The sequence below is a fragment of the Haliotis cracherodii genome, unplaced genomic scaffold (genome assembly GCF_022045235.1).
Source record: "Haliotis cracherodii isolate W230 unplaced genomic scaffold, xgHalCrac1.p SCAF_1, whole genome shotgun sequence".
Lineage (NCBI taxonomy): Eukaryota > Metazoa > Mollusca > Gastropoda > Lepetellida > Haliotidae > Haliotis > Haliotis cracherodii.
Window position 1 is genome coordinate 86,104,143 of NW_027266264.1, and position 25,644 is coordinate 86,129,786.

At 42.6% G+C, this 25,644-nt stretch overlaps 3 protein-coding genes and 1 non-coding gene across 5 annotated transcripts; 2 read left to right on the forward strand and 2 right to left on the reverse strand.

Moving 5' to 3' along the window:
* The first annotated feature begins 29 nt into the window (after window positions 1-29).
* Window positions 30-7,841, forward strand: LOC139470279 (bifunctional peptidase and (3S)-lysyl hydroxylase JMJD7-like). 2 transcript variants are annotated; one of them, XM_071252643.1, is made up of 8 exons: window positions 30-56; window positions 1,084-1,518; window positions 1,863-2,029; window positions 2,611-2,780; window positions 3,930-4,090; window positions 5,075-5,239; window positions 6,332-6,434; window positions 7,416-7,841. In XM_071252643.1, the coding sequence occupies exons 2-8, from the start codon at window positions 1,232-1,234 to the stop codon at window positions 7,557-7,559; spliced, it is 1,197 nt and encodes a 398-aa protein (XP_071108744.1). In that variant the 5' UTR covers window positions 30-56; window positions 1,084-1,231; the 3' UTR covers window positions 7,560-7,841. The 2 variants fall into 2 exon arrangements, with proteins under 2 accessions (XP_071108744.1, XP_071108736.1); XM_071252635.1 differs by lacking the exon at window positions 30-56 and having other exon boundaries at window positions 939-1,518.
* Window positions 7,842-8,460: 619 nt separating this feature from the next.
* Window positions 8,461-8,904, forward strand: LOC139458223 (uncharacterized). The gene has a single exon (XM_071239580.1). It carries the CDS (start codon window positions 8,461-8,463, stop codon window positions 8,902-8,904), a length of 444 nt encoding a protein of 147 aa, XP_071095681.1.
* A 3,244-nt stretch (window positions 8,905-12,148) lies between these two features.
* On the reverse strand, window positions 12,149-25,593 carry LOC139452652 (bifunctional peptidase and arginyl-hydroxylase JMJD5-like). The gene is made up of 7 exons (XM_071234229.1): window positions 25,001-25,593; window positions 23,763-23,914; window positions 19,780-19,949; window positions 17,274-17,434; window positions 16,872-17,045; window positions 13,610-13,703; window positions 12,149-12,582 (listed from the first exon to the last, which is right to left on the reverse strand). The coding sequence occupies exons 1-7, from the start codon at window positions 25,237-25,239 to the stop codon at window positions 12,160-12,162; spliced, it is 1,413 nt and encodes a 470-aa protein (XP_071090330.1). The 5' UTR covers window positions 25,240-25,593; the 3' UTR covers window positions 12,149-12,159.
* On the reverse strand, window positions 19,449-19,557 carry LOC139480088 (Z30 small nucleolar RNA). The gene has a single exon (XR_011654396.1). It is a non-coding gene; the product is annotated as a Z30 small nucleolar RNA (small nucleolar RNA).
* Window positions 25,594-25,644: the final 51 nt, after the last annotated feature.

A 25,644-nucleotide genomic window follows, 5' to 3' on the forward strand; every position in this document is an offset into this window, starting at 1 on the left:
GAAACGGACGTCGCGTCACACAAGCGTCGGTGTAAGTCAAGTCGAACTTGTCAAAGGTATCACCCCAGTAGACGTTGTGTACGCTTGAAACGAACTGACGGATATAACGATTTGGTGTTTTTTTTGTTCCGACCATTTGCTGTACATATGTTGTATATATGTTCATGACGAACTACGGTTATATAACTAAAATTAGTTCGTTATAACCGTAGTTTACTGCAGTGGAATATATTTGAAAATGTGAACATTAATGGTTTCCTACACCTTTGTAGAGGGGTGGGACTGTATCTGGATTTATGTTTACAACCTGTTCTAGACGTCCACGTGGTACTGCTTTGAGATTTCTCTCTATAACTTGCTGTAGAGGTACGCGGAATTTGTTTAAAGTCTCACAATATAGCTTATTGTTGAGGTCCGTGGCACAATGATCTACCTCCATATATCGCGGGACAGATCTGCGAGACTATTTTCTGATCTACCTCTATATATCGTGGTAAAGGTCTGTGTGACTGTGAGTGAGAGAGGAAGGGTTTTCTTCCCGTGGACACCAGATTCATAGTGTTTCATGTAGGGAAGCGAACCCTGGTCTTCTACGTGACGAGCGAACGCTCTTTGACAAAAAGCATCAGTGGAGAAACGTTAATAGCAAAACAAACTGCCATACTTTGCCTGTGACGTCAGGAATGCCAAATCAGTCGTTCCGGCGACAGCGTACCATCTGCAAGTGACAGCTGTGAGCCCACAGTTAATGAATGTATATCGACGCTGTGAGATGCACAATCAAACCTCTCTATTAAAGACGAGATTATTGATGGTTATACGGCTGAATACGTTGCCTCAGAATAATTTCTGATTTGATCTGATGCGGTGAACGCTGTGAGAGTGTAAGTTGGAAATCATCACTAGATAACGAGTGGTATCGAAGGCGTATGGTCGTATATGGAGATATATACGTTGGTATATGCTTAGTACCTACCTTGACTAGTGGTTGTTTAAATAATCACTTCTTCGGACGGTCTCTTTACAAATGAATGTGTAATTTGTAATTGTACAGTCACTCATGAACGGCAGGTAATATTTCAGACGTCAACGACGCCGTCAGTAGCAGCAGGCGACGCGGAAATAATCTATAGCAAATACGTTTGCTGTAACAACAGGTTTACGACTTGTCACACGCAGAAAAAAATCTGCTGTTACTTTGTCAAAGTTGTTGAAGATACAGGCAGGTGAAATGAAGGCTGTCACATTCTGTTGGTTTGTGAATGTCTTGATTCTACTGGACACTACGACCTGTAGCAATGGTGAGAAGAAAGATGGAAGTACGATAACGCCACCGGGACATAATCTGCCCTTTGGATCACATACCACTCCCTTTGAAGTGCCTGTCGTCGACAAGTTTCCAACGCCAAATGTGTTCTTTGAGGAATACATGCATAAAAGTAGGCCTTTGGTGATACGGTCGATTTTGAACTTGACAACATTTCCTGCAGTTGTGAAATGGACGGACGACTTCTTCAGGTACGGAAAACCATACGTTTAATTGTGATGTTTGTTCTTTGTTAACGCCCCTCTCGGAAATATTCCGAGTATGACAGTCATGCACATCCGGTTTAAAATAGATCTTCAGAAAGCCCTGCTTGCCGTAACAGGCGACTATGCTTGTAAGAGGCGACTAACGGGATCGGGTGGTCGGGCTCGCTGACTTGGTTGATGCATGTCATCGTATCCCAATTGCGTAGGTCAATACTCATGATATGAATCACTGGATTGTCTGGTCCAGACTTGATTATTTAGACCGAATATTGCTGAGTGCGGCGTTAAACGACAAACAAACAAGCAAGTCTCAATGTTTTGTGCGCTAGGAAGGAGGTGGGGGAGGAGTACATCGACGCAGAGCCGGCCCGGAAGGAAAACCGGAACCTGACTCCCGAACAGATGACGATGCGGTCCTTCCTGCAGCAATACGCTGACAGGGAGCTCTACCTCGTTAGCGGCATCGATGTGTTCCGGGCCAAGGACAAGCTCAAGGGTGAGGAGCGCCATTGTGACAACGTTAAATCAACTCTATGTCAGCAAAATGTCAATGTGAGGGAGTTGGGTTTAACGCCGATTTTAACAGTTTTCCAGTTATATCACGGAGTGTCACCTTAATGTGGAAGGAAAGCCCGAAGTGATGCAGGTCTTAGACGTTTACCGCTTCGGTGAAACCCACGAGCACGGGTATGGTGCTGACAAACCTAGATACATAATCGGAGGCGAACCGGGATTCGAACCCACAATCATAGGTTTCTGGCGTGTTCAAGGGACGCAACTCCGCCTTAGACGACTGGGCCACCCGTGCCACCAGCAAAATATCAATACCATGGCAGAATTATGTCAATGCTTTAGACATAGTCCTTTGTTATTCTGTTAAAAATAATGTAATAAAATGTGAAGAGTTATGCCCCTTGGCTGCAAGAATCTTCTCGTTGCGAGTTCGAGTCTCACTATGGAGGCCGTGACGGAGCACATGGCGTGTATACCACGATGCCAAATACCTCACCATGGCATACATTTTCAGTGATCATGTCAAAGTTAACGGTAAACATCCTCCGAACGCTCTGTCCGCAGATGACCTGTATGTGCCCCGGTCACTGCACTGTGGTGGGCTCCAGTACCTCATCGAGTCTCTGGTCATGTGGTTCAGCAGCGGCGGCACCAAGTCCGTCCTCCACAACGACGACTACGAGAACTTCAACTGCGTCCTGGACGGGACCAAGGAGCTGATATTCGTAGACACGGTATTATTATCGATAGACACGTTGTTCTTATTCTTGACATGGCGTTCTTATTTATAGACACGGTGTTTTAATTATAGACACGATGTGCTTATTCAAAGGCACGACATCTTATTCACAGACACTGTATACTTATTCGTAGACACGGTACTATTATTGATAGAAACGTTGTTCTTATTCTTGACACGGTGTTCATATTCATAGACACGGTATCCGTATTCATAGACACTGTATACTTATTCATAGACAAGTTGTTCTTATTCATAGACACTGTATACATATTCATAGACACGTTGTTCTTATTCATAGACACGATGATCTTATTCATAGACACTGTATACTTATTCATAGACACGTTGTTCTTATCCATAGACACGATGTGCTTATTCATAGACACGTTGTTCTTATCCATAGACACGGTGTGCTTATTCATAGATACGGTGTTCTTATTCATAGACACGGTGTGCTTATTCATAGACATGGTGTGCTTATTCATAGACACGGTGTGCTGATTCATAGACACGATGTGCTTATTCATAGACACGATGTTCTTATTCATAGACACGGTGTTCTTATTCATAGACACTATAAGCTTATCCATAGACACAGTGTGCTTATTCATAGACACGGTGTTCTTATTCATAGACACGGTGTGCTTATTCATAGACACGGTGTGCTTATTCATAGACACGGTGTTCTTATTCATAGACACTATAAGCTTATCCATAGACACAGTGTGCTTATTCATAGACACGGTGTTCTTATTCATAGACACGGTGTGCTTATTCCTAGACACGGTGTGCTTATCCATAGACACGGTGTTCTTATTCATAGACACTATAAGCTTATCCATAGACGCGGTGCTCTTAGTCATAGACACTGTATGCTCACCATAGACACAGTGTGCTTATTCATAGACACGGTGTGCTTATTCATAGACACGGTGTTCTTATTCACAGATACGGTATGCTTATTCGAAGACACGTTACGTTTATTCAATGTGTCGACCAGCCCCTACCAACACCCCCGCACACACCGCCCCGTTATAGGAGGGAAAGTTGAGTGATGTGTAGCAACATCATCAACTGCCCTTTAGAGCTAGCAGTCACCAGCTTCATGTCACATACATCCGGGTGCTTACTCTACCTCCAGAAACACCGCGAGCAGGTACAAGCGGACGGTTACCATGAGGATGGTAGCTATAGTGACGTGGATGTGGACAAAGTGGACATGCACAAGTTCCCGCGTCTAGGGGAGGTGCCCGTCTACAAGGCTGTGTTGCATAAGGGGGACTGCCTCTACATACCCTACCAGTAAGTGGGAACGTTTATAACAGTACATTTCCTCAACATATTGTTTTCTGTTACTAGTGTGTTTCAAATGCTTTGTTTTGTCTGTTTGTTTAACGCCACAATATCCCAGCTATATGACAGCGGTTTGTAAATAATCGAGTCTGGACCAGGCAATCCAGTGATTACCACCATGAGCATAGATCCACGCAATTGGGATCGATGACATGCATCAACCAAGTCAGCGAGCCTGACCACCCGATCCCGTTAGTCGCCTCATACACAAGCATAGTCGCCTTTTACGGCAAGCATGGGTTGCTAAAGACCTATTCTAACCCGGATCTTCAAGGGTCTGTTTCAAATCCAAATAAACCCAGATGTCACAAAACAGGTGTTTATGTTCGGGTTTACGTCCTCCTAATATTCCACTCTTTTCATCACACAACCTTCAGGTACCCATGGTGATTCTCTGGGTGGGCGCCATATCTCGATTATACCAGTGTTACGGTGAATTTTGTGAAACGCAACAGTCCGTAATATTCTTTCTATATCGGCTAATAATCGAGTCTGGATCAGTATCACCAGTGACTGAAAGCATGAAGTATGATGACGCCATTGAGTCATGATTCCACAATACTACGCAGTCACCGGACCCGTGAAGATTCGGGGTAGAATAGGTCTTCGACAACCCATGCTTGCCGTAAATGGCGTCTAGGCTTGTCGCAAGAGGCGACTAAGGGGATCGGGTGGTCAGGCTCGCTGACTTGGTTGATGCATGTCATAGTATCCCCATTGCGTTGATCGATGCTCATGATATTAATCACTGGATTGTCTGGTCCAGATTATTTACAGACCGCCGTCATGTAGCTGAAATATTGCTGAGTGCGGCGTTAAACAATAAACAAACAAAGCAAAACGCAGTCACCGAAATTATTATTCGGCGTGTTTTTTAAACGAGTTTTGCGCATTCCGGAGTTGTACGGGTGTGAGTAGGTTCTCTGTGTTCAGGTGGTACCATCAAGTCAACTCCCCCGGGGGCCGGAGCCTCGCCATCAACTTCTGGTTCCTGCCCACCCGCTGGTTCAACACCTCCGACTGTCAGAACAAGGACCTCCAACATCAAACACAACCAAGTTCAAAGTTCGGCATCGGACAGAACCAAATACAGGCCTGGTAACACTGTTTTTGTTGTTTTTTTGTTGATGTGTGTGTGTGTGTGTGTGTGTGTGTGTGTGTGTGTGTGTGTGTGTGTGTGTGTGTGTGTGTGTGTGTGTTGTTGTTGTTGTTGTGTGTGTGTGTTGTTTGTGTGTGTGTGTTTGTGTGTGTGTTGTTTGTGTGTGTGTGTTTGTGTGTGCGTGCGTGCGTGCGTGCGGCGTGCGTGCGGCGTGCGTGTTTTGGGGATGGGGTTGGGTGGTTTTAGTTAATAGTTTTTACAAGAATCATTTGTTCCGGAAAAGCTCGAAAAAGCTCCTAGATCCTTCACTGGATATGCTGGAAAAATGTAATGAGTTGTGAATAAAAGTCTGTTTGTTTTTGTGTGTTTTGAAGCCAGCACAACGTGTCACACCTGTGACCACTGGCCTCTAACTAGTTTGGTTATGCCCGACTTAATGTCTGTTAACACTTTTTTAACTTATATACATTTTAACTAAACTGAAGAGCAAAAGAAACTATACCTCACCGTTGGCTTTATCAATTGAAAATATTTAAAGTTAGCGATATTATACAATAAAACAGTTCATTTTAACTGTACCGGAGCTTATTCGGAACTCAAAGAATAGTTCTACATGGTTTTATTTTTTTTTAAATAATTTGAGTTAAACCTTTTCAAAATTCGAAAAAACATATTTCGTATCATTACTGATGGGTATCTTAGACATACTATCCTTGAAAATCAATTAGTTTGCTTTTGTTTCGTCACAAATTTACATTTCAAACATGATAGGGTCATGTGGTTGCAAGCTTAATTTGGAAATCAATTTGTAATCAAATTTAACAACAGTTCTTTCAATTTTTCAATTACACGTATCACAAGGTCGGTAGTCTTTCCTTTGCCCTCAGTTTATATTAGCCTATAGTTGTCATTCCATCACACAAGTGGGATAGCAATGCAGTCTTTTCAACATATAAATCACAAGAAACAATCCTTAAATGTTGTAATAGTGAGTGGTTCAGTGGGTTTTAGGCCGCTTTAAGCATTAATCCAGCCCCGTCATGACCCACCCTATACATACGTACAGACGTACATGCCTTATACATTTTCAGGAACAAATTCACATGGTCCTTTCAAGAGAAAGAAACGTCTAAAGCTAAATACAAAGAAGCAATTTCAACAGATTTTCCCAAGTCTCAATTTCTTCAAGATGAGGTAAGTTAAACCAAGTGTACAGGACTGATTTAGGATTCACTTCAGTCACTGTATGACTCCACCCACTTTGTCTCACTTTACTGTATGACTCCACCCACTTTGTCTCACTTTACTGTATGACTCCACCCACTTTGTCTCACTTTACTGTATGACTCCACCCACTTAGTCACACTTTACTGTATGACCCCACCCACTTTGTCTCACTTTACTGTATGACTCCACCCACTTTACTGTATGACTCCACCCAATTTGTCTCACTTTACTGTATGACTCCACCCACTTTGTCTCACTTTACTGTATGACTCTACCCACTTTGTCTCACTTTACTGTATGACTCCACCCAATTTGTCTCACTTTACTGTATGACTCCACCCACTTTACTGTATGACTCTACCCACTTTGTCTCACTTTACTGTATGACTCCACCCATTTTGTCTCACTTTACTGTATGACTCCACCCACTTTGTCTCACTTTACTGTATGACTCTACCCACTTTGTCTCACTTTACTGTATGACTCTACCCACTTTGTCTCACTTTACTGTATGACTCCACCCACTTTGTCTCACTTTACTGTATGACTCTACCCACTTTGTCTCACTTTACTGTATGACTCCACCCACTTTGTCACACTTTACTGTATGACACCACCCACTTCAGCCACATGCCTCCACCCATGTTGACTCACTGTACGGCTCCACCCACTTTGCCTAACGTCAGGCACTGTATGAATCCACCCACATGTCAGTCAATGTATGACTCCACCCACATTGACTCACTGTATGACAACACCCACTTTAGCCACATTGCCCCACCCACTTTACCCTACTTGTGTCTTCCCTGTATATGAATATGTTCCATGGAGTTCAGGGTTCAGTGCAATACTGTGTAAAGTGCTATGCGTTCATAATCCACCTGGTGTAAAATAGACTTTTGATATGAATTCAATATCCCCTTTGCATCATCACTCAACTTGTTTCAGTTATTCAAGGACCTTGACAAAGACGGAAGCTTGTCGCTGTCGGTGGAGGAATTGTACAATGTGGACATCAACAAGATTCTGCAGAAGTATCCCAGCCTTGATGCAGCACTAACTGCAGAGGACATTACACATGATGAACTTTAGCAGCTGAGTAACTTTGACAGGGGTAAACATTGACCCTGGTGTAAAGTGGCAACAAACTCTTGCTAGGGATACTGGCGTATTTAATCCTGTTTACCTGTACATATAATGATATGAATCTCTAGAAGTTAAGTAGTAGTATGTTATTCTGGGATCCAGAGGCCTAGAAAACTTTTTGTGCAATTGAGTTTTTACTCCAGGGTTTCTATTTAAATATTGGGTTATCACATTTTTCATTGGATAACCAATATTTTTTCACTCATCTATTCATCACTCTTTGGGGGTTTTCCCCAAATTAAAGTAAACTATGGTTATAATGAAGTTGCTTAAAACGAACTGACCAATATAACAAACTTATTTTTTAGTCCTGGGCATTTGTTGTATATATGCTGTATACGCTTATAACGAACAACAGTTATAATGAACTAAAATAAGTGGTCCCTTTGAGTTCATTATAACTGTAGTTTACTGTAGTGAACATTTTAAGATTTAAAAATGAAATAATGTTTTAGATGTATATAACTGTTCTAAATATAAAGGCTTGGCTTGGAAAATAAATTAGCTTGTAATTGTGTTTCAGAAATTAGCTCCTTTGTACACATGCTGAAAAAGCTTCTTTGGGTATTTACGCGTGCTGTTTTTATACATTTGAGTTTTGCATTTAAAGCATGCGTTTCTGTGCGCAAGTTAATTGAAAGTAATTGGGGTTTGAATATTTTTTGCGGGGTATTTTACACAAAGACGCTGCTTTTCTGTAGCTCTGGCGATCACCATGTATGTTGGTTGGCCTGCAGCAGTAATGACATGATGGACCAGGACAGGGCGGACATAATGGTCCAGGAGGGGGCGGACATGATGGCCCAGGACAGGGCGGACATGATGGCCCAGGACGGGGGCGGACAAGATGGCCCAGGAGGGGGCGGACATGATGGCCCAGGAGGGGGCGGACATGATGGCCCAGGAGGGGGCGGACAAGATGGTCCAGGAGGGGGCGGACATGATGGCCCAGGAGGGGGCGGACATGATGGCCCAGGAGGGGGCGGACAAGATGGTCCAGGAGGGGGCGGACAAGATGGTCCAGGAGGGGGCGGACATGATGGTCCAGGAGGGGGCGGACATGATGGCCCAGGAGGGGGCGGACATGATGGCCCAGGAGGGGGCGGACATGATGGCCCAGGAGGGGGCGGAAGGGGGCGGACATGACGGTCCAGGAGGGGGCGGACATGACGGTCCAGGCGGGACGGACATGACGGCCCAGGACTGGGCGGACATGATGGCCCAGGACGGGGGCGGACATGATGGCCCAGGACAGGGCGGACATGATGGCCCAGGACGGGGGCGGACATGATGGTCCAGGAGGGGGCGGACATGAAGGTCCAGGAGGGGGCGGACATGATGGCCCAGGACGGGGGGGCATGATGGTCCAGGACGAGGCGGACATGACAGTCCAGGAGGGGGCGGACATGATGGCCCAGGAGGGGGCGGACATGATGGTCCAAAACGGGGGCGGACATGATGGCCCAGGACGGGGGCAGACAAGATGGCCCAGGACGGGGGCAGACAAGATGGTCCAAGAGGGGGCGGACATGATGCCACACTAAATGAAGGGGGGGGGGGGGGGGGGGGGGGGGGGGGAGAGACTTGCTTTATATCATGGTTGCCATATGGCTGAGATATTGCAATTACAACATTGACAAACACACTTTATATAATTAGTTTACAAAAAGTTGCAATAAACACAAGCAATGACTGGTAAAACGTGTGATCTGTGAAACACCATAGTGAGCATCTGTCACAGCCATGGATGTAGAATGACATAATCCAGCTGGCAGGAACTGATCACTTGATCTCAGTGTCTGTCTACTTACAAGTGAGTGAGTGAGTTTGGTTAAACGCCACTTTAAACAGTATTCAGAGTGTCAGCTTAATGTGTGAGGAAACCCAAAGTGATGCAGTTCTCAGACTTTTACTACTTGTGAAACCCACGAGGCACAGTTACTGTGGCAAGTGACCTAGAAAAATAATCAAACTTAACCGGGATTCGAACCCACAATCATAGCCCCCATAGGACCTGGAAGTTTTAAAGTGTTGGGCACATTAATGTCAGCTCACTGTTTCATATGGATCATTATTAAGACAACTTGGTATATGAGAGAGTGCTTATCAGAGTACCTTAGCACAAAAGTGTCAATCTAGACACATGTCCATCTGTCACCAGTGAGTGTGGGGGTGAGTGAGTGAGTGAGTGAGTGAGTTGGGTTTAACGCCCCTTTTAACAGTATTACAGTTATATCGTGGCATATCAGCTTAATGTGGGAGGAAAGCCCGAAGTGATGCAGGTCTCAGACATTTGCCTCTTCGGTGAAACCCACTAGCACGGGTATGGTGCTGACAAACCTAGAAACATAATCAGGGCGAACCGGGATTCAAACCCACAATCATAGGTTTCTGGCGTGCCCAAGGGACGTAACTCTGCACAGCAAATTGTGGCACCTTAGACAACTGGAGCTTTGTAACTGAGCAAATGTCAGTATTCACTGAGAAGTGACATACTTTATTGCTTGCATTCAGAATAAAGACTCCAGACATTTCTGTATACTTGGACATGACAGACTTAACATCTTGCACCTTATTTACTGTGTCAAACTATCAACACAAACTCTTACCACAAAAGTAGTTTATTACAATATGGTTGTAATTCCCCTTGTATAATAATCAACATTTTAACAACTCATTGTATTAATTCAATAAACATAGACATGGCAATGATAAATGGAAGATGTATTAAACAGGGTATAGCTCTAGGAATGGGGGAGTAACATTTACCACAGACAGGGCACAACAGACAGGGCACAACCTACAGGGCACAACCTACAGGACATGGCCAGCAACGCACATGAACACTGACCACAGTAACACCAGACACAACTCAGTCTATGTACCTCCTGGATACATACAAGACTCAGTCTATGTACCTCCTGGATACATACAACAAGACTCAGTCTATGTACCTCCTGGATACATACAACAAGACTCAGTCTATGTACCTCCTGGATACATACAACAAGACTCAGTCTATGTACCTCCTGGATACATACAACAAGACTCAGTCTATGTACCTCCTGGATACATACAACAAGACTCAGTCTATGTACCTCCTGGATACATACAACAAGACTCAGTCTATGTACCTCCTGGATACATACAACAAGACTCAGTCTATGTACCTCCTGGATACATACGACAAGACTCACACAACACTCACTGTCTAAACAGACAATGTTATAACACTCAACATTCAAGCAATATAGATCAGAGAACATATCATCTTCCTGAGGCAAGGGAGTTAACCGACTATAAAAGTCCAGTTTCCATCCTTGCCAAACTAGGCTGGAATTATGGAGTTACATTTGGGCTGGACTAACAAGTCAATACATAGTCTAATCAAACTCCCTCAACAAAATCGACATTCGGTTCAAAAACAACATGGATTATAACGTGCAGATTTCGGTTGACTGCAGGATTTGCAAAAGATGTGTCCCGTTAGCTAGGCTTTGACATATTTTCCAAATGTTCTCATGTCTCTAATCAAGGTGCACTTCGCGAGGTAAGACCTGTTTTATTTCAATATATATCTTGATCACCGATCAGATCATGTCGACCTGGCGCCATCATTTTATATATACATAAGTGATATGACAGGTGGAATCTCATTGGTCAATAGGAGGGGCTAAGAAGGGACATAACTTGTGTGGTGCTAGAAATTCCAGCCTTGTTCGGCAAGGGTGGAAACTGGACTTTGAGAGTCAGTTAACTCCCTTGCCTCGGGAAGTAGGGAACGTATATGAAGCTATTAAGTAGGGATGCCATTGTAAATGGCTATTATGATGTACATGTATTATCAATTTTTTAATGTTGACACTGTAGTGACAAAAACCGATGGATATTCACAATTCACTCACATTAGAAACAATTACTATAATTAAGATTAACCTGGCTAAGATGGACAATGAAAGGGCAGAAAGTTCAATTCTAAATACTAGATAATAGATCAATACTAAAATTTCAGTGACACCCTGACTTTTAGTAATGGCATCTACCTCTTCAACATTTAGGTTGAAACATGACTCAATATTTTGTGACAACCCCTCTAAAGCACCACAGAAACTGATGAACAAGCTCATCTTGTATGATCAGTCGATTACCTGTACATATACTATATATCAAAGTACTAAAACCTCATATCTGTAACATGTATTATGAATGCATTTTAACACTTATATATCAATAATATATTAAAAATCTTTTGCTGAAATAAAATGTCTGCAGTCAATCCACCATGTTCGTTCTAATACACATGTCCAGGGCTGTAATTTGTGTTTAATTGCGTACTCAACCACATTATATTCAGAATGGAAAATCTAAAATATACAATTCAAAAGAAGTAAAAGAACACCCTATTCTTTCATATTACATGTCGTGCCATGACACATTAATCATAGTAATATGAAAGAATCGGATGTTTTTTAACTTCTTTTTGAGTAGTGTACATTAACTAAACCTTTAATCTTTCTTAAAGTTCATCCAAGGTCATCCAAGGTCATCAAAACTCATCATGCCTATGGCTAGAACCTTTTTCTTTATCAGTGTCAAGTTTTGTCTCCTGCTTCTGTCCCTTACTAGTGACCTTGACCTTGACATCATTAATCACTGGTCTTTCGTCATTGGCTGTTCTGTGAGCTGAGCCTCCATGCTTGGCGACCTCCTCCAACATTTTCTCAAACTCCTCGTCATCAGGAGTGATCATGGGGATGTTGATCTTACGATCGGATTCCTCTTGAAAGTCATCCTGGACTTTTATTGGCTCCTTTTTGGGTTTTTTCTTATGAACTTTCTCCTTCTGAAGCTTCACACCAGCAGCAAACAACTCTGGGAACTTCATGACAGCATCGTCAATGTCAAAGGCGTAGAGCTGCGCCCATGATAGGACCTCAGTCGTTTGATTCTTGCTGATGTAATGGAAAAACTGAAAACAGGAGTGAGTGAGTGAGTGAGTGAGTGAGTGAGTGAGTGAGTGAGTGAGTGAGTGAGTGAGTGAGTGAGTGACATTCACCTTCTTGATGAAACCAAGAGCAGCAGTATGAGAGATCACGCATGCAAATCTTGTAAAAAGGTTAAACTCATAAGGTGTATAATCTGTCTGGTAACCATAGTAACTCATTGGATTGGCATTTGTGGTATTTTCCAAAACATGTTTTCAATCTTTAAGAATATACTTGGCAAGGGACCTCCATACATAATAGAATTTCAAGTATGTTTAATAAGAAATTTGAATGGGAACATCTGGGATAAGACCCCAAAAGCCCAGATGGGACTCAACCCCAAAAAGTACTTGAATCTGTACTTTACTAAGAATGTGTTATCCCAAAACATAACACTTGTTACATGTGTGCAATGATATTGCCTACTTCACAGTGACTAGATGACCGGAACCTGCGATTTCTGTAATGATGGTGAAAATGTAAAAGTTCACAATGGACTGGCAGGTCGGGGAGAAAACAGCATATTGATAAGCTAACCATTCTGAAGTTTACGGGAATCTGAGCATTCCATATGTTACATAGTTCACTTGAGAATGGTTAGCCTGTGAGATTACCCACATGTGCAACACTTGGCTTTGAGTGTGGTGCAATGTGGGTGGGTACCAGGCAGCGCGACAGCGGCAGTCGAAGAACTGGTTTCTGGTTTCATTGAGAAGGTTGGGAAATCACATCAACTGGGCCAGTAAGATGGAACAAAAGGCAGTCGGAGGCTCTTGTTGATCTGATTAAACAATATATCATGTGACTACCACATGTCCAGGTAGTCCTGTGGGTACCCGGGTCCGACTCAGGCCCCAACTGACCTGAGTACCTGAGCTACTCGTCTCAGCCCTAGTGTGTGCAATGTGATAATGACTGCAAAGCTCAGGATTAGATCTCTGCAAAGCTCTTGTCTAGGAATATCCAAAGAACCTGTAAACACATGATAAAGGGGGTCTACTGCAGACTTACCTCCCCTGCTAGAGTTGCCTCAGCCAGGAACACAGACACAAAGTCAGCCTTGCTAATGCTGTCCATCTCACTGAACGGCTCCAGTATATGGCTCCTGTACACCACAAACAAATCAGGAAGTGTTAGTTGGGTAGTCACCATGGTTCCAGTCTACGTATCGTATGTGAGACAGAACCACACAGAACACATAATACATAACTATTACATGCAGAGCAACTTGTTTGTGCAGCGAGTGATGTGTGAGTAAGTGAGTTATTTGTTTGTGTATAGTGTGATATGTGAGTTATTATTGTGTATAGCATGATGTGTGAGTGAGTTATTTGTGAATAGCGTGATGTGTGAGTAAGTGAGTTATTTGTTTGAGTATAGTGTGATATGTGAGTTATTTGTTTGAGTATAGTGTGATATGTGAGTTATTTGTTTGTGTATAGTGTGATATGTGAGTTATTTGTTTGAGTATAGTGTGATGTGTGAGTTATTTGTTTGAGTATAGTGTGATATGTGAGTTATTTGTTTGAGTATAGTGTGATATGTGAGTTATTTGTTTGCGTATAGTGTGATTTATTTGTTTGAGTATGGTGTGATATGTGAGTTATTTGTTTGAGTATAGTGTGATGTGTGAGTTATTTGTTTGAGTATAGTGTGATGTGTGAGTTATTTGTTTGAGTATAGTGTGATATGTGAGTTATTTGTTTGTGTATAGTGTGATGTGTGAGTTATTTGTTTGTGTATAGTGTGATATGTGAGTTATTTGTTTGTGTATAGTGTGATGTGTGAGTTATTTGTTTGAGTATAGTGTGATATGTGAGTTATTTGTTTGTGTATAGTGTGATGTGTGAGTTATTTGTTTGTGTATAGTGTGATATGTGAGTTATTTGTTTGTGTATAGTGTGATGTGTGAGTGAGTGAGTTATTTGTTTGTGTATAGTGTGATGTATGAGTTATTTGTTTGTGTATAGCGTGATGTGTGAGTGAGTGAGTTATTTGTTTGTGTATAGTGTGATATGTGAGTGAGTGAGTTATTTGTTTGTGTATAGTGTGATGTGTGAGTTATTTGTTTGTGTATAGTGTGATATGTGAGTTATTTGTTTGTGTATAGTGTGATGTGTGAGTGAGTGAGTTATTTGTTTGTGTATAGTGTGATGTATGAGTTATTTGTTTGTGTATAGCGTGATGTGTGAGTGAGTGAGTTATTTGTTTGTGTATAGTGTGATGTATGAGTTATTTGTTTGTGTATAGCGTGATGTGTGAGTGAGTGAGTTATTTGTTTGTGTATAGCGTGATGTGTGAGTGAGTGAGTTATTTGTTTGTGTATAGTGTGATGTATGAGTTATTTGTTTGTGTATAGCCTGATGTGTGGGTGAGTGAGTTATTTGTTTGTGTATAGCGTGATGTGTGAGTGAGTGAGTTATTTGTTTGTGTATAGTGTGATGTATGAGTTATTTGTTTGTGTATAGCGTGATGTGTGAGTGAGTGAGTTATTTGTTTGTGTATAGCGTGATGTGTGAGTGAGTGAGTTATTTGTTTGTGTATAGCGTGATGTGTGAGTGAGTGAGTTATTTGTTTGTGTATAGTGTGATGTATGAGTTATTTGTTTGTGTATAGCGTGATGTGTGAGTGAGTGAGTTATTTGTTTGTGTATAGCATGATGTGTGAGTGAGTGAGTTATTTGTTTGTGTATAGCGTGATGTGTGAGTGAGTGAGTTATTTGTTTGTGTATAGTGTGATGTATGAGTTATTTGTTTGTGTATAGCGTGATGTGTGAGTGAGTGAGTTATTTTTTGTGTATAGCGTGATGTGTGAGTGAGTGAGTTATTTGTTTGTGTATAGTGTGATGTATGAGTTATTTGTTTGTGTATAGCCTGATGTGTGGGTGAGTGAGTCATTTGTTTGTGTATAGCGTGATGTGTGAGTGAGTGAGTTATTTGTTTGTGTATAGTGTGATGTATGAGTTATTTGTTTGTGTATAGCCTGATGTGTGGGTGAGTGAGTTATTTGCTTGTGTATAGTGTGATGTATGAGTTATTTGTTTGTGTATAGCCTGATGTGTGGGTGAGTGAGTTATTTGTTTGTGTATAGTGTGATGTATAAGTTATTTGTTTGTGTATAGCCTGATGTGTGGGTGAGTGAGTTATTTGCTTGTGTTTAGCCTGATGTGTGGATGAGTGAGTCATTTGTTTGTGTATAGCGTGATATGTGAGTTATTTGTTTGTGTATAGCCTGATGTGTGGGTGAGTGAGTTATTTGCTTGTGTATAGCCTGATGTGTGGGTGAGTGAGTTATTTGCTTGTGTATAGTGTGATGTATGAGTTATTTGTTTGTGTATAGCGTGATGTGTGGGTGAGTGAGTTATTTGTTTGTGTATAGCCTGATGTGTGGGTGAGTGAGTTATTTGCTTGTGTATAGCCTGATGTGTGGGTGAGTGAGTCATTTGTTTGTGTATAGCGTGATGTGTGGGTGAGTGAGTTATTTGCTTGTGTATAGCCTGATGTGTGGGTGAGTGAGTCATTTGTTTGTGTATAGCGTGATATGTGAGTCATTTGTTTGTGTATAGCCTGATGTGTGGGTGAGTGAGTTATTTGTTTGTGTATAGTGTGATGTATGAGTTATTTGTTTGTGTATAGCCTGATGTGTGGGTGAGTGAGTTATTTGCTTGTGTATAGCCTGATGTGTGGGTGAGTGAGTTATTTGTTTGTGTATAGCCTGATGTGTGGGTGAGTGAGTTATTTGTTTGTGTATAGCCTGATGTGTGAGTGAGTGAGTTATTTGCTTGTGTATAGCCTGATGTGTGAGTGAGTGAGTTATTTGTTTTGTGTATAGCCTGATGTGTGGGTGAGTGAGTTATTTGCTTGTGTATAGCCTGATGTGTGGGTGAGTGAGTCATTTGTTTGTGTATACCCTGATGTGTGGGTGAGTGAGTTATTTGTTTGCGTTTGGAGTGTCACTGGAGTGTGGTCAGCGAGTGATAGCACAGATATGGTGCAGACAGGCCAAGGATCACAACGAGAACGAAACTCAGACTTGAATCAATAGTTATTGCAAAAGTTTCTTTCAATATCAATAGTTATTGCAAAAGTGATTTCCAATAGTCACCCGTACTTTCAACACTGATTGGCCGATGTCCACCTGATCTGACCAATTGAAGGGTTGTCAGATCTGAACAGAGTCGTATCAACTGACAGCAAACATCTGATCTGGGTGCAGACATTTCAACTAATTCAAACCGTATCGTCATCCTGAAGTTGCCACAGAAGCAACCTACCTGATCTGCTCATTGGGCGACGCGAAAGTGAACTTGGAGAGTGGTTCTGTGATGTTGAAAAGATGGAATGCTCGACAGTCAGTCGCGTTGTGCCACCATCGGTGTGAGAACCAGTAGTTAACAGCGACATTGCGATTCTTGTCCCCTCCGCCCGAGTTGATCTGATGGTACCATCTGCAATACAACCAACTCAGTAATGGCACACAGCAGCTGCAGAAATGAGAAGTTGTTAAACAATGACTCCCTACAACAGGTATAAAAAAGAATGGTCCCTATACTTGATTATCTCCCTTTGATTAAAGTTTGAATGATCAATGTCATTAACTGAAATTCCGAAATATACAACAGTCAGAATATCTGAGTGGGGCAATGGTCTTGTGAGGCAGAGAGATGCAGTCTTACTTGTAAGGTATATAGATGCAGTCTCCAGCCTCGAGGTGAGCGCGATGCCAGGGTACAGCCTTCAGCCTGGGGTACTGCTGCAAGTTGACACTATCAACGTCCACCGTGCTGTATGTCCCTTCCTGCACAAACCCATGCGCCTCCACATCAGATTGGTGGGCCTGTCACAAAAGAAGTAAATTGTTGCTATTACAAACTCGACACACAGGGAGTAAAGCTGATTTTTTTTAGGACATTGTTAAAAACCACAATCAGAAATACTCCACTGACAACACTGTGGTTAACAATGAACACTGGCTCGGACAAACCCTTGTTTGAAAGCAGAGTCCAACTAAGGAACGGGTCATTTACTACAGGGAGAGAGAGGGGGATTGGCTTGGGACGCCACAACCACCACAACCACAACCACCCAACCCTTATTATGCAACATTTTATCACACACAACACACAACCAATGCATGCAACATTTTTTCATGACCCTATCATGAATTACCAGTCTCTAAATAATATTCAAATTATGAAAAAAATATTTTTAAAAAAAATACAATTGTGTCATACTGTCATGTCCCCTCCATATAGTTGGGATAAATTTTGGTGACCTCAACCCTTCAATGTTTTGTTCCATTTTTTCCATTTGTTTCACCCTGGTAACCTGTTCACCCAGTACCTTCCCCACCCTGTTAGCCCAGTACCTTCCCCACCCTGATCATCCAGTACCTTCCCCACCCTGGTCACCCAGTACCTTCTGCACCCTGATCACCCAGTACCTTCCCCACCCTGATCACCCAGTACCTTCCCCACCCTGGTCACCCAGTACCTTCCCCACCCTGATCACCCAGTACCTTCCCCACCCTGATCACCCAGTACCTTCCCCACCCTGGTCACCCAGTACCTTCTGCACCCTGATCACCCAGTACCTTCCCCACCCTGATCACCCAGTACCTTCCCCACCCTGGTCACCCAGTACCTTCCCCACCCTGATCACCCAGTACCTTCCCCACCCTGATCACCCAGTACCTTCTGCACCCTGATCACCCAGTACCTTCCCCACCCTGATCACCCAGTACCTTCCCCACCCTGGTCACCCAGTACCTTCCCCACCCTGATCACCCAGTACCTTCCCCACCCTGATCACCCAGTACCTTCACCACCCTGGTCATCCAGTACCTTCCCCACCCTGGTCACCCAGTACCTTCACCACCCTGATCATCCAGTACCTTCACCACCCTGATCACCCAGTACCTTCACCACCCTGATCACCCAGTACCTTCCCCACCCTGATCACCCAGTACCTTCCCCACCCTGATCACCCAGTACCTTCACCACCCTGATCACCCAGTACCTTCCCCACCCTGATCACCCAGTACCTTCACCACCCTGATCATCCAGTACCTTCCCCACCCTGATCATCCAGTACCTTCCCCACCCTGGTCACCCAGTACCTTCCCCACCCTGATCACCCAGTACCTACCCCACCCTGATCACCCAGTACCTTCACCACCCTGATCACCCAGTACCTACCCCACCCTGGTCACCCAGTACTTACTCCATCCTGGTCACCCAGTACCCATCCCACCCTGTTAACCCAGTACCTTCCCCACCCTGGCCACCCAGTACCTACCCCACCCTGGTCACCCAGTACTTACTCCATCCTGGTCACCCAGTACCCATCCCACCCTGTTAACCCAGTACCTTCCCCACCCTGGTCACCCAGTACTTACCCCACCGTGGTCACCCAGTACCTACCCCACCCTGATCACCCAGTACCTACCCCATCCTGGTCACCGCGGTCGCCCAGTACCCACCTTGGTCACCCAGCACCCACCCCACCCTGGTCACCCAGTACCTTCCCCACCCTGATCACCCAGTACCTTCCCCACCCTGATCACCCAGTACCTTCACCACCCTGATCACCCAGCACCCACCCCACCCTCGTCACCCAGGACCCACCCCACCCTGGTCACCCGGTACCTACCCCACCCTGATCACCCAGGACCTACCCAACCCATCCCACCCTAGTCACCCTGTACCTACCCCACCCTGGTCACACGGTACCTACCCCACCCTGGTCACATGGTACCTACCCTGGTCACCCAGGACCCACCCCACCCTGGTCACCCGGTACCTAGCCCACCCTGATCACCCAGTAACCACTCCACCCTGCCATTCTTAGTTCTGCTCAGAGAGAAGATTCATGTGATCCTGCCTTGGTCAGAGTCATGGCCTATGTAAACAGCCACATCCAGACAATACCAAGTCACAACATTCTACATCATCACTGCAGAACACATGCCCCCCTCAGTACACCACTGCCTCGGTACACCACTGCCTCGGTACACCACTGCCTCAGTACACCACTGCCTCGGTACACCACTGCCTCGGTACACCACTGCCTCAGTACACCACTGCCTCAGTACACCACTGCCTCGGTACACCACTGCCTCGGTACACCACTGCCTCAGTACACCACTGCCTCGGTACACCACTGCCTCTGTACACCACACACCTTATCAATGAGGATGACATCCTTGGTTCCGCTGAGCACACACAGCAGATTATCCAGCTTGTCACTGTGCAGCACGGACTTGGTGCCCCCGCTGCTCATCCACAGAACGGCATCATGCAGCACATGCTGGGTTCCCCCACACTGGAGAGTGATGGGAAGGTGGACATCGTCTGTAACCATGGTAACAAAAGCCTACAAAAGCTGCAAACCATCCGCCATTTCTGTAAGGGACATACCTAAGCTGATGTCTTATGGTTTCAAAGATTTCCAGCTACTATTTTAAGCTGCATCACTTAATAAACAGGGGGTATGAGTAGTTTGCCCCTAACACATCACGATATTCTTGTGAAGAAGTTCTTTTATTAGTATCACTGTTGCAGTTTAAGTCTTGTCGGTTATGAATTGATTTTAACAGTTGATAGGTAGAGTCAAGGTTCAATCACATAAAACCATACACATATAAATATACTTTTTTCTGCAAAGTTTGATCTCAATAATTCACCTATTTTTGAAATAACCCCACTGTCTCATTCTGCCCAATAAGCATAACTGAACAAATATGGCTGACAGGTATCAGATAATGAAAACAATTGTTTGTGTAACAAAACGGTGTCGTCACTCCAGAGTGACATTTGAATTTTTAGACTGAACGCGAGAGCAACATGCGGTAATGCTTTGAAGTTTTAATCTGTTTACGTAAAGGATTAGTATGTTTTAACATAGGATTAGTATGTTCACCTAGGATTGACCATGACCACATCTTAGTAATTAATTATGATTTGGTATTCATAGTGGCATGTTCAATCAGTGTCAATCTTAATTAATTAAGTGAGCGTTATTACCGCGATTTTGATAGCGTTATTAGATAACAGATATAAATAAAGAAGAAGTTAAACCTTCTTGTGGATCCCCGCCCACGTAGGAATTTACGGCAACGAAAGCGCCGATAAAGCAGCTAAATTATCTCTCAAAATACCAGAAATAAGCCTAAACCTACCCATCTCAAAATCAGAAATTAAAAGTGTAAACAAACCAAAAATAACCAAAAATGGCATAATCAATATCAAAACTCAAATAGCCAAATCAAAAAAGTGCTCAGAAAACCATTAGCCAAACCTAAAATCCTACACCCCTTAAAAAAAATTGACAGATTAATTACAAAACTCCAAACAGGACACACTAACCTAAATAACCACCTAAAAAATCTTAAAAGGCACACCACAGGCAACTGCCCCCACTGCAAACAACCAGAAACCACAGAACATGCACTCATCCACTGCACCAACTACCAAACACACAGAACCACACTACAAACCACCCTCAATCTAAATAAGGTTCCGACTCTAGATGAAATACTAAACCCTAAAAAAATAAATTAGAAAACGTAGGCGTATTCCTAATCAAAACAGACCTAATTAAGCGCATCTAAAAAATAATTAATCTACCAATCCAAAATCCAATAAACATACAAACACCCACCTCACCCGGCTCCCTTAGTTCCCTCCTCCACCAACCTCGGCATTTATTCCAAATTTAAAATTCCAAAAATTCAATATAATTATGCAACCCCTAAAAGCCCCCTCTTGGATTGCACACACCGCTTTCACCCTTTTCGGAATACACTAAATGGTCTGGCCAGGCCCGTGTGCGAAATACGCTACAGTCGGAAAGCGCACGTTAAATCTTCTATATCAGTCAGTCAGTCAGTCAGTCAATGTGAAGTTAGTTGCCAAATGGCAAACGCTCAAGTTGACATCAATTTCCCCATCCCCTCATGGAGGTAGGATTCTTCGTTTTCAAAGGTTTATGTTCCGTTGCAATAAGAGAGACACATGGCAGTCTTGGCAGTGTCTTGAAAAGACATGTCCTGTACGTGTTTCGACTAAAGATGACCAAGTCACCATTATTAACCGGGAACACAACCATCACCCCAAACCAGGTGATATTAAGGTATTTTTTTCCTATTCCTAATTCCTATTTATAAATTCAAAGTTATAGTATAATAATAGTCCATTAAATAACTATATTCTTAGTATTAGAGTATTATTTTGTTTTCTTTCTTAAGACAATTTATGTATTTCAGGTGTAAGAGACAATCGAGAAGGTAAAAAAAAAGTCAAAAGAGACCACAACATCCTTGCCAAGGCCTATCCCCAATTGTTTCAGTTTCTTGCCTTCCTAACGAAGGAGCAGCTCAACAATGAGTGTTGATGGTGCAGCATGAAGCTGGAGGAAAGCGACCTACAAAGAGGAGGAGATATACCAACATCAACAACCGACTCTTAGAGCGCGACTGATGGATGGTGCCGTATCCAGAATGGAGTATGCCGACCATTGCAGTGAATTGCTTCACTTGAAGTAATGTAAAATGACATTGTTGTGACATTGTTGATGGTTGTTTAGTGAATAAAATGAGAGTGACAAAACATTTTATTATCTTATTTTATTATTAAAAGAAGAAAGATATCTTATTTATGTGTCATAATGGGTGGTGATGTGAAATATGATTTGGATTACTGTATTGTTTTAAAACCCTTAATGTGTTTTCATTTGGATTAGGCATGGGGGCTTAAACGCATTGTGCACTAAATCCGGCACTTAACTGGTTTGTTAGCAAACCTAACGCTAGAGCGACATACAAGTCGAGTCAAATTGAGCTATTTTCACCCCAATGTCCATGATGTCGCTCTGGCGTGCATAAACCAACAAAAAATGAAAACTGCTAAATAAATAAAGACATTGTCCAGGGCTGCTACTCGGCACTAGACTGAGTTAGTTTATCAAATTTAGTAGAATGTCAGGCTATTTCGGGGATGTCCTTATACATTATCACTATTCAGCTTTCAAAATGTTTCAGTTCAGTTGCATCCCAGATTTGTAAGTACAAATTTGTGCTAGTCTGCTGTCCTGAGACAACTAAATTGTGCTGAAGACAATAAAAAATCCAATGATAGTAGTCCTCATTGACTTATAGCACTTGAGGCCGAGAATGTGAACCAGTTCTCAATGTCTTAATATTGCTACAAATTGGAACTGAATAAAATGGACGAAAATGTAAACACAGTGAACACTTATCTCTTGTTCAAGTAGGACTAGCTACAAACACTGAGGACAACAGACCTAAGGTTTCCACTAGTCCTCTAGACTGGGCTCTTCTTCCCACGGCAAGGGTGTTAACTGACTATAAAACTTTCCAACTTTGCCAAACAAGGCTGGAATTTCCAGGCACAATCGTAGTGCCACCAGTGGCTATTATGAGTCATGTCTTTTCTATGTTCCTCCTACTGACCAATCATATTTCATCTCTCATATCACTTGCATTTGCTTCAAACAAAATGACGGTACCCAGTCAAGACCATCTGATTGATAATCAAGATCTATATTGTTATAAAACGGGTCTACCCCACGAAGTGCATTAAATAACTTGAGCACCTTGATTAAAAACATGAAAAGAATTGCAAAAAGCCCATTTGACGGTACACATGCGTTGCAAATCCTGCAGTCAACCAACAACTGCAGTTGAAATCCATGTTTTTTTATGAACCAGGTATCTAGTTCGTTACTCGATTTTGATTTGACTATGCATACAAATGTTAGTCCAGCCAAAATGTAACTCCGGAATTCCAGCCTAGTTCAGCAAGGATGGAAACTGGACATTCATAGTCAGTTAATGCCCTTACCTCAGGAAGATGGACTAGCTTTCATTTGGTTTGGGGTAGCACTCAGCAATATTCTAGCTAAATTATGGTTGTCTGTAAATAATCAAGTCTGGACCACACAATCCAGTGATTTATACCATGAGCATCGATCCACGCAATTGGGATCGATGACATGCATCAACCAAGTCAGCGAACCTGACAACCCAATCCAGTTAGTCGCTTCTTACGACAAGCATAGTCGCCCTTTAACATGTTTAAGGCAAGCATGGGTTGCTGAAGATCTATTCTAGACTTTAAAAAGACAAATTCTAAGGCTGGGAGGACCTTTCATGCTGCTGGGAAGTGACTGAACCATGTAGACATTTTTCTTCTGATAGAGGTCAAGGAACTCATGGAGGGTCATTGTAGATGGGCGCAGATTCCTCTTTTCCTTTTTAGACTGTTCCACTGACACCACCTCACTACCGTATTCCTCCCTGAAACATGTACAGACACAGATATGGTAAAACATGCATGTAAACCACTCCCAGTGTTTGATGAGGTTTGCCATAAGTAAATCTAGGGACCACCTTCACATTTTTATCATTGGGATTATAGGGACCCCTTGACTTAATTCCAAACACTGAACACCCATGTTTGCTTACCATGATATGGACAAGCATGGATGTCACCATATCACTGCACTCCCACACTACTAGTACATGTAGTATGATGTAGCAACATTTAGAGATAAAGTTTCAATCTAAAATGCACTTTCATCATGTTAATTCATTCTAACAGAAATTTATCAAGACCTGTTCAGAAACCAATATTTTGCCCTACATCTGCAGCAAAAGTCAGAAAACATTCCCAAATTAGAATTTATATTTTCCAATTCATGGTTAACATGTATGTTCAATATATCAACCATGGCAGTGTCACTGACAGCTTTTATGACAGAGCTGGTTGTCACCTTGACCCATACGCAGATAAGCTGCATGGACTCCATATAATACTCAGTCAATGCTATTTCACCATGATCGAGGTAAGCAGTTGTAATATTGTGGAGTGCAGCGTACAACAACAAACCAACTTTGGAAATTTTTCCTTCTTCCTTTTCATGAAAACTGATACACTTTTCTTTATACATTTATTTTTTAATCGTACTGTACATTAACTGATTAAGAGTCTTCAGTGTTCATTTCCCATGTGATTGGCCTGTTTACTTTTACAAAAGTACATTCTGCATAGGCTTCATGCCAATAAACATATAAGCAAACTTCAGGCACAAAATATATATAATTTCTAAGGTGCCTCATATAACAAACTTTGAACCCCACTGTAATTGCAATAATAAGTTAATGTAACGTTAAGGTCATTGCGATAAATTTTGCAAAACATGCTACATTAATAACATTGCCACAACACGTAGATCTGCACTAAATTACCAGTGATTACTGATCTCTAAGGGCCAAATTGTTCGCCAAGGAAGAATCGTGACATTGACAGAATTAAATGATATTCCCCATCATAACGCCAAATTATCTAAGCTCTATTCACTTAGTTTTTCAACCTTTTCTTACCTAAGAAAATCATCTGTCCATTTTTCAAATGCTGGGAAAGGAGTGTCCAGGAGGGGTGACTTCATTAACAGTGGTTGACTTTCCTTCACAAAATTTTCATAAAACACACCTGGTGAAGAGAATTTGCCTATGAATGTCACGCCAAGAGGAGGTGCATGAGAGCCTAAAGGCTGCTGGTGACCTTTGAGAGTCTCTCCTGCAGCAAACTTCAGTATAAAAACAAAGTAGAGGGGACACATTATCAGAATCTGAATTGCAACGTACACCACTGTTGTTTATCAGTATCTCGGTATTAACGGGTGGTTACATCAGTGTCACTATACGTAAAACGATAGAATAGTTGGTTACTGCAGTATCTGTGTGTCGTGGTATTATTCACACCATCTCATCGTGATGCATCTCCGTCAAATCGAAATCCACGGAATGATTCCTTGCATGTGCGAACACAAATATTTGTATTGAATTAAAAAGAACTCAAAAGAAGTTAGATCAGTCGATGAGTGAAGAAGAAGCCGCAGCTAGTGCTTACTGCTGCACAAGAGAAATATATCCGCTTTCAGAAACAACTAAGAGTGCATCAAGCACTCATTCATGGGGGCCGCCATTTTCAAAGTGGTGCATCATGGTATAGCGGCGTCACGTGA

Excerpts from the sequence above, each read along its gene's own strand:
- LOC139458223 (XM_071239580.1), top strand. The coding sequence starts at position 8,461 with ATGGCCCAGGAGGGGGCGGACATGATGGCCCAGGAGGGGGCGGACATG.
- LOC139470279 (XM_071252643.1), top strand. The coding sequence starts at position 1,232 with ATGAAGGCTGTCACATTCTGTTGGTTTGTGAATGTCTTGATTCTACTG. Across the intron at positions 1,519-1,862 it reads TGGACGGACGACTTCTTCAG|GAAGGAGGTGGGGGAGGAGT; the intron begins GTACGGAAAACC and ends TTTGTGCGCTAG. Across the intron at positions 2,781-3,929 it reads AGCTGATATTCGTAGACACG|AAACACCGCGAGCAGGTACA; the intron begins GTATTATTATCG and ends CTCTACCTCCAG.
- LOC139452652 (XM_071234229.1), bottom strand. The coding sequence starts at position 25,239 with ATGTGTCCCCTCTACTTTGTTTTTATACTGAAGTTTGCTGCAGGAGAG. Across the intron at positions 23,915-25,000 it reads TGGACAGATGATTTTCTTAG|GGAGGAATACGGTAGTGAGG; the intron begins GTAAGAAAAGGT and ends TACATGTTTCAG. Across the intron at positions 17,046-17,273 it reads TGCATCTATATACCTTACAA|ATGGTACCATCAGATCAACT; the intron begins GTAAGACTGCAT and ends GTTGTATTGCAG.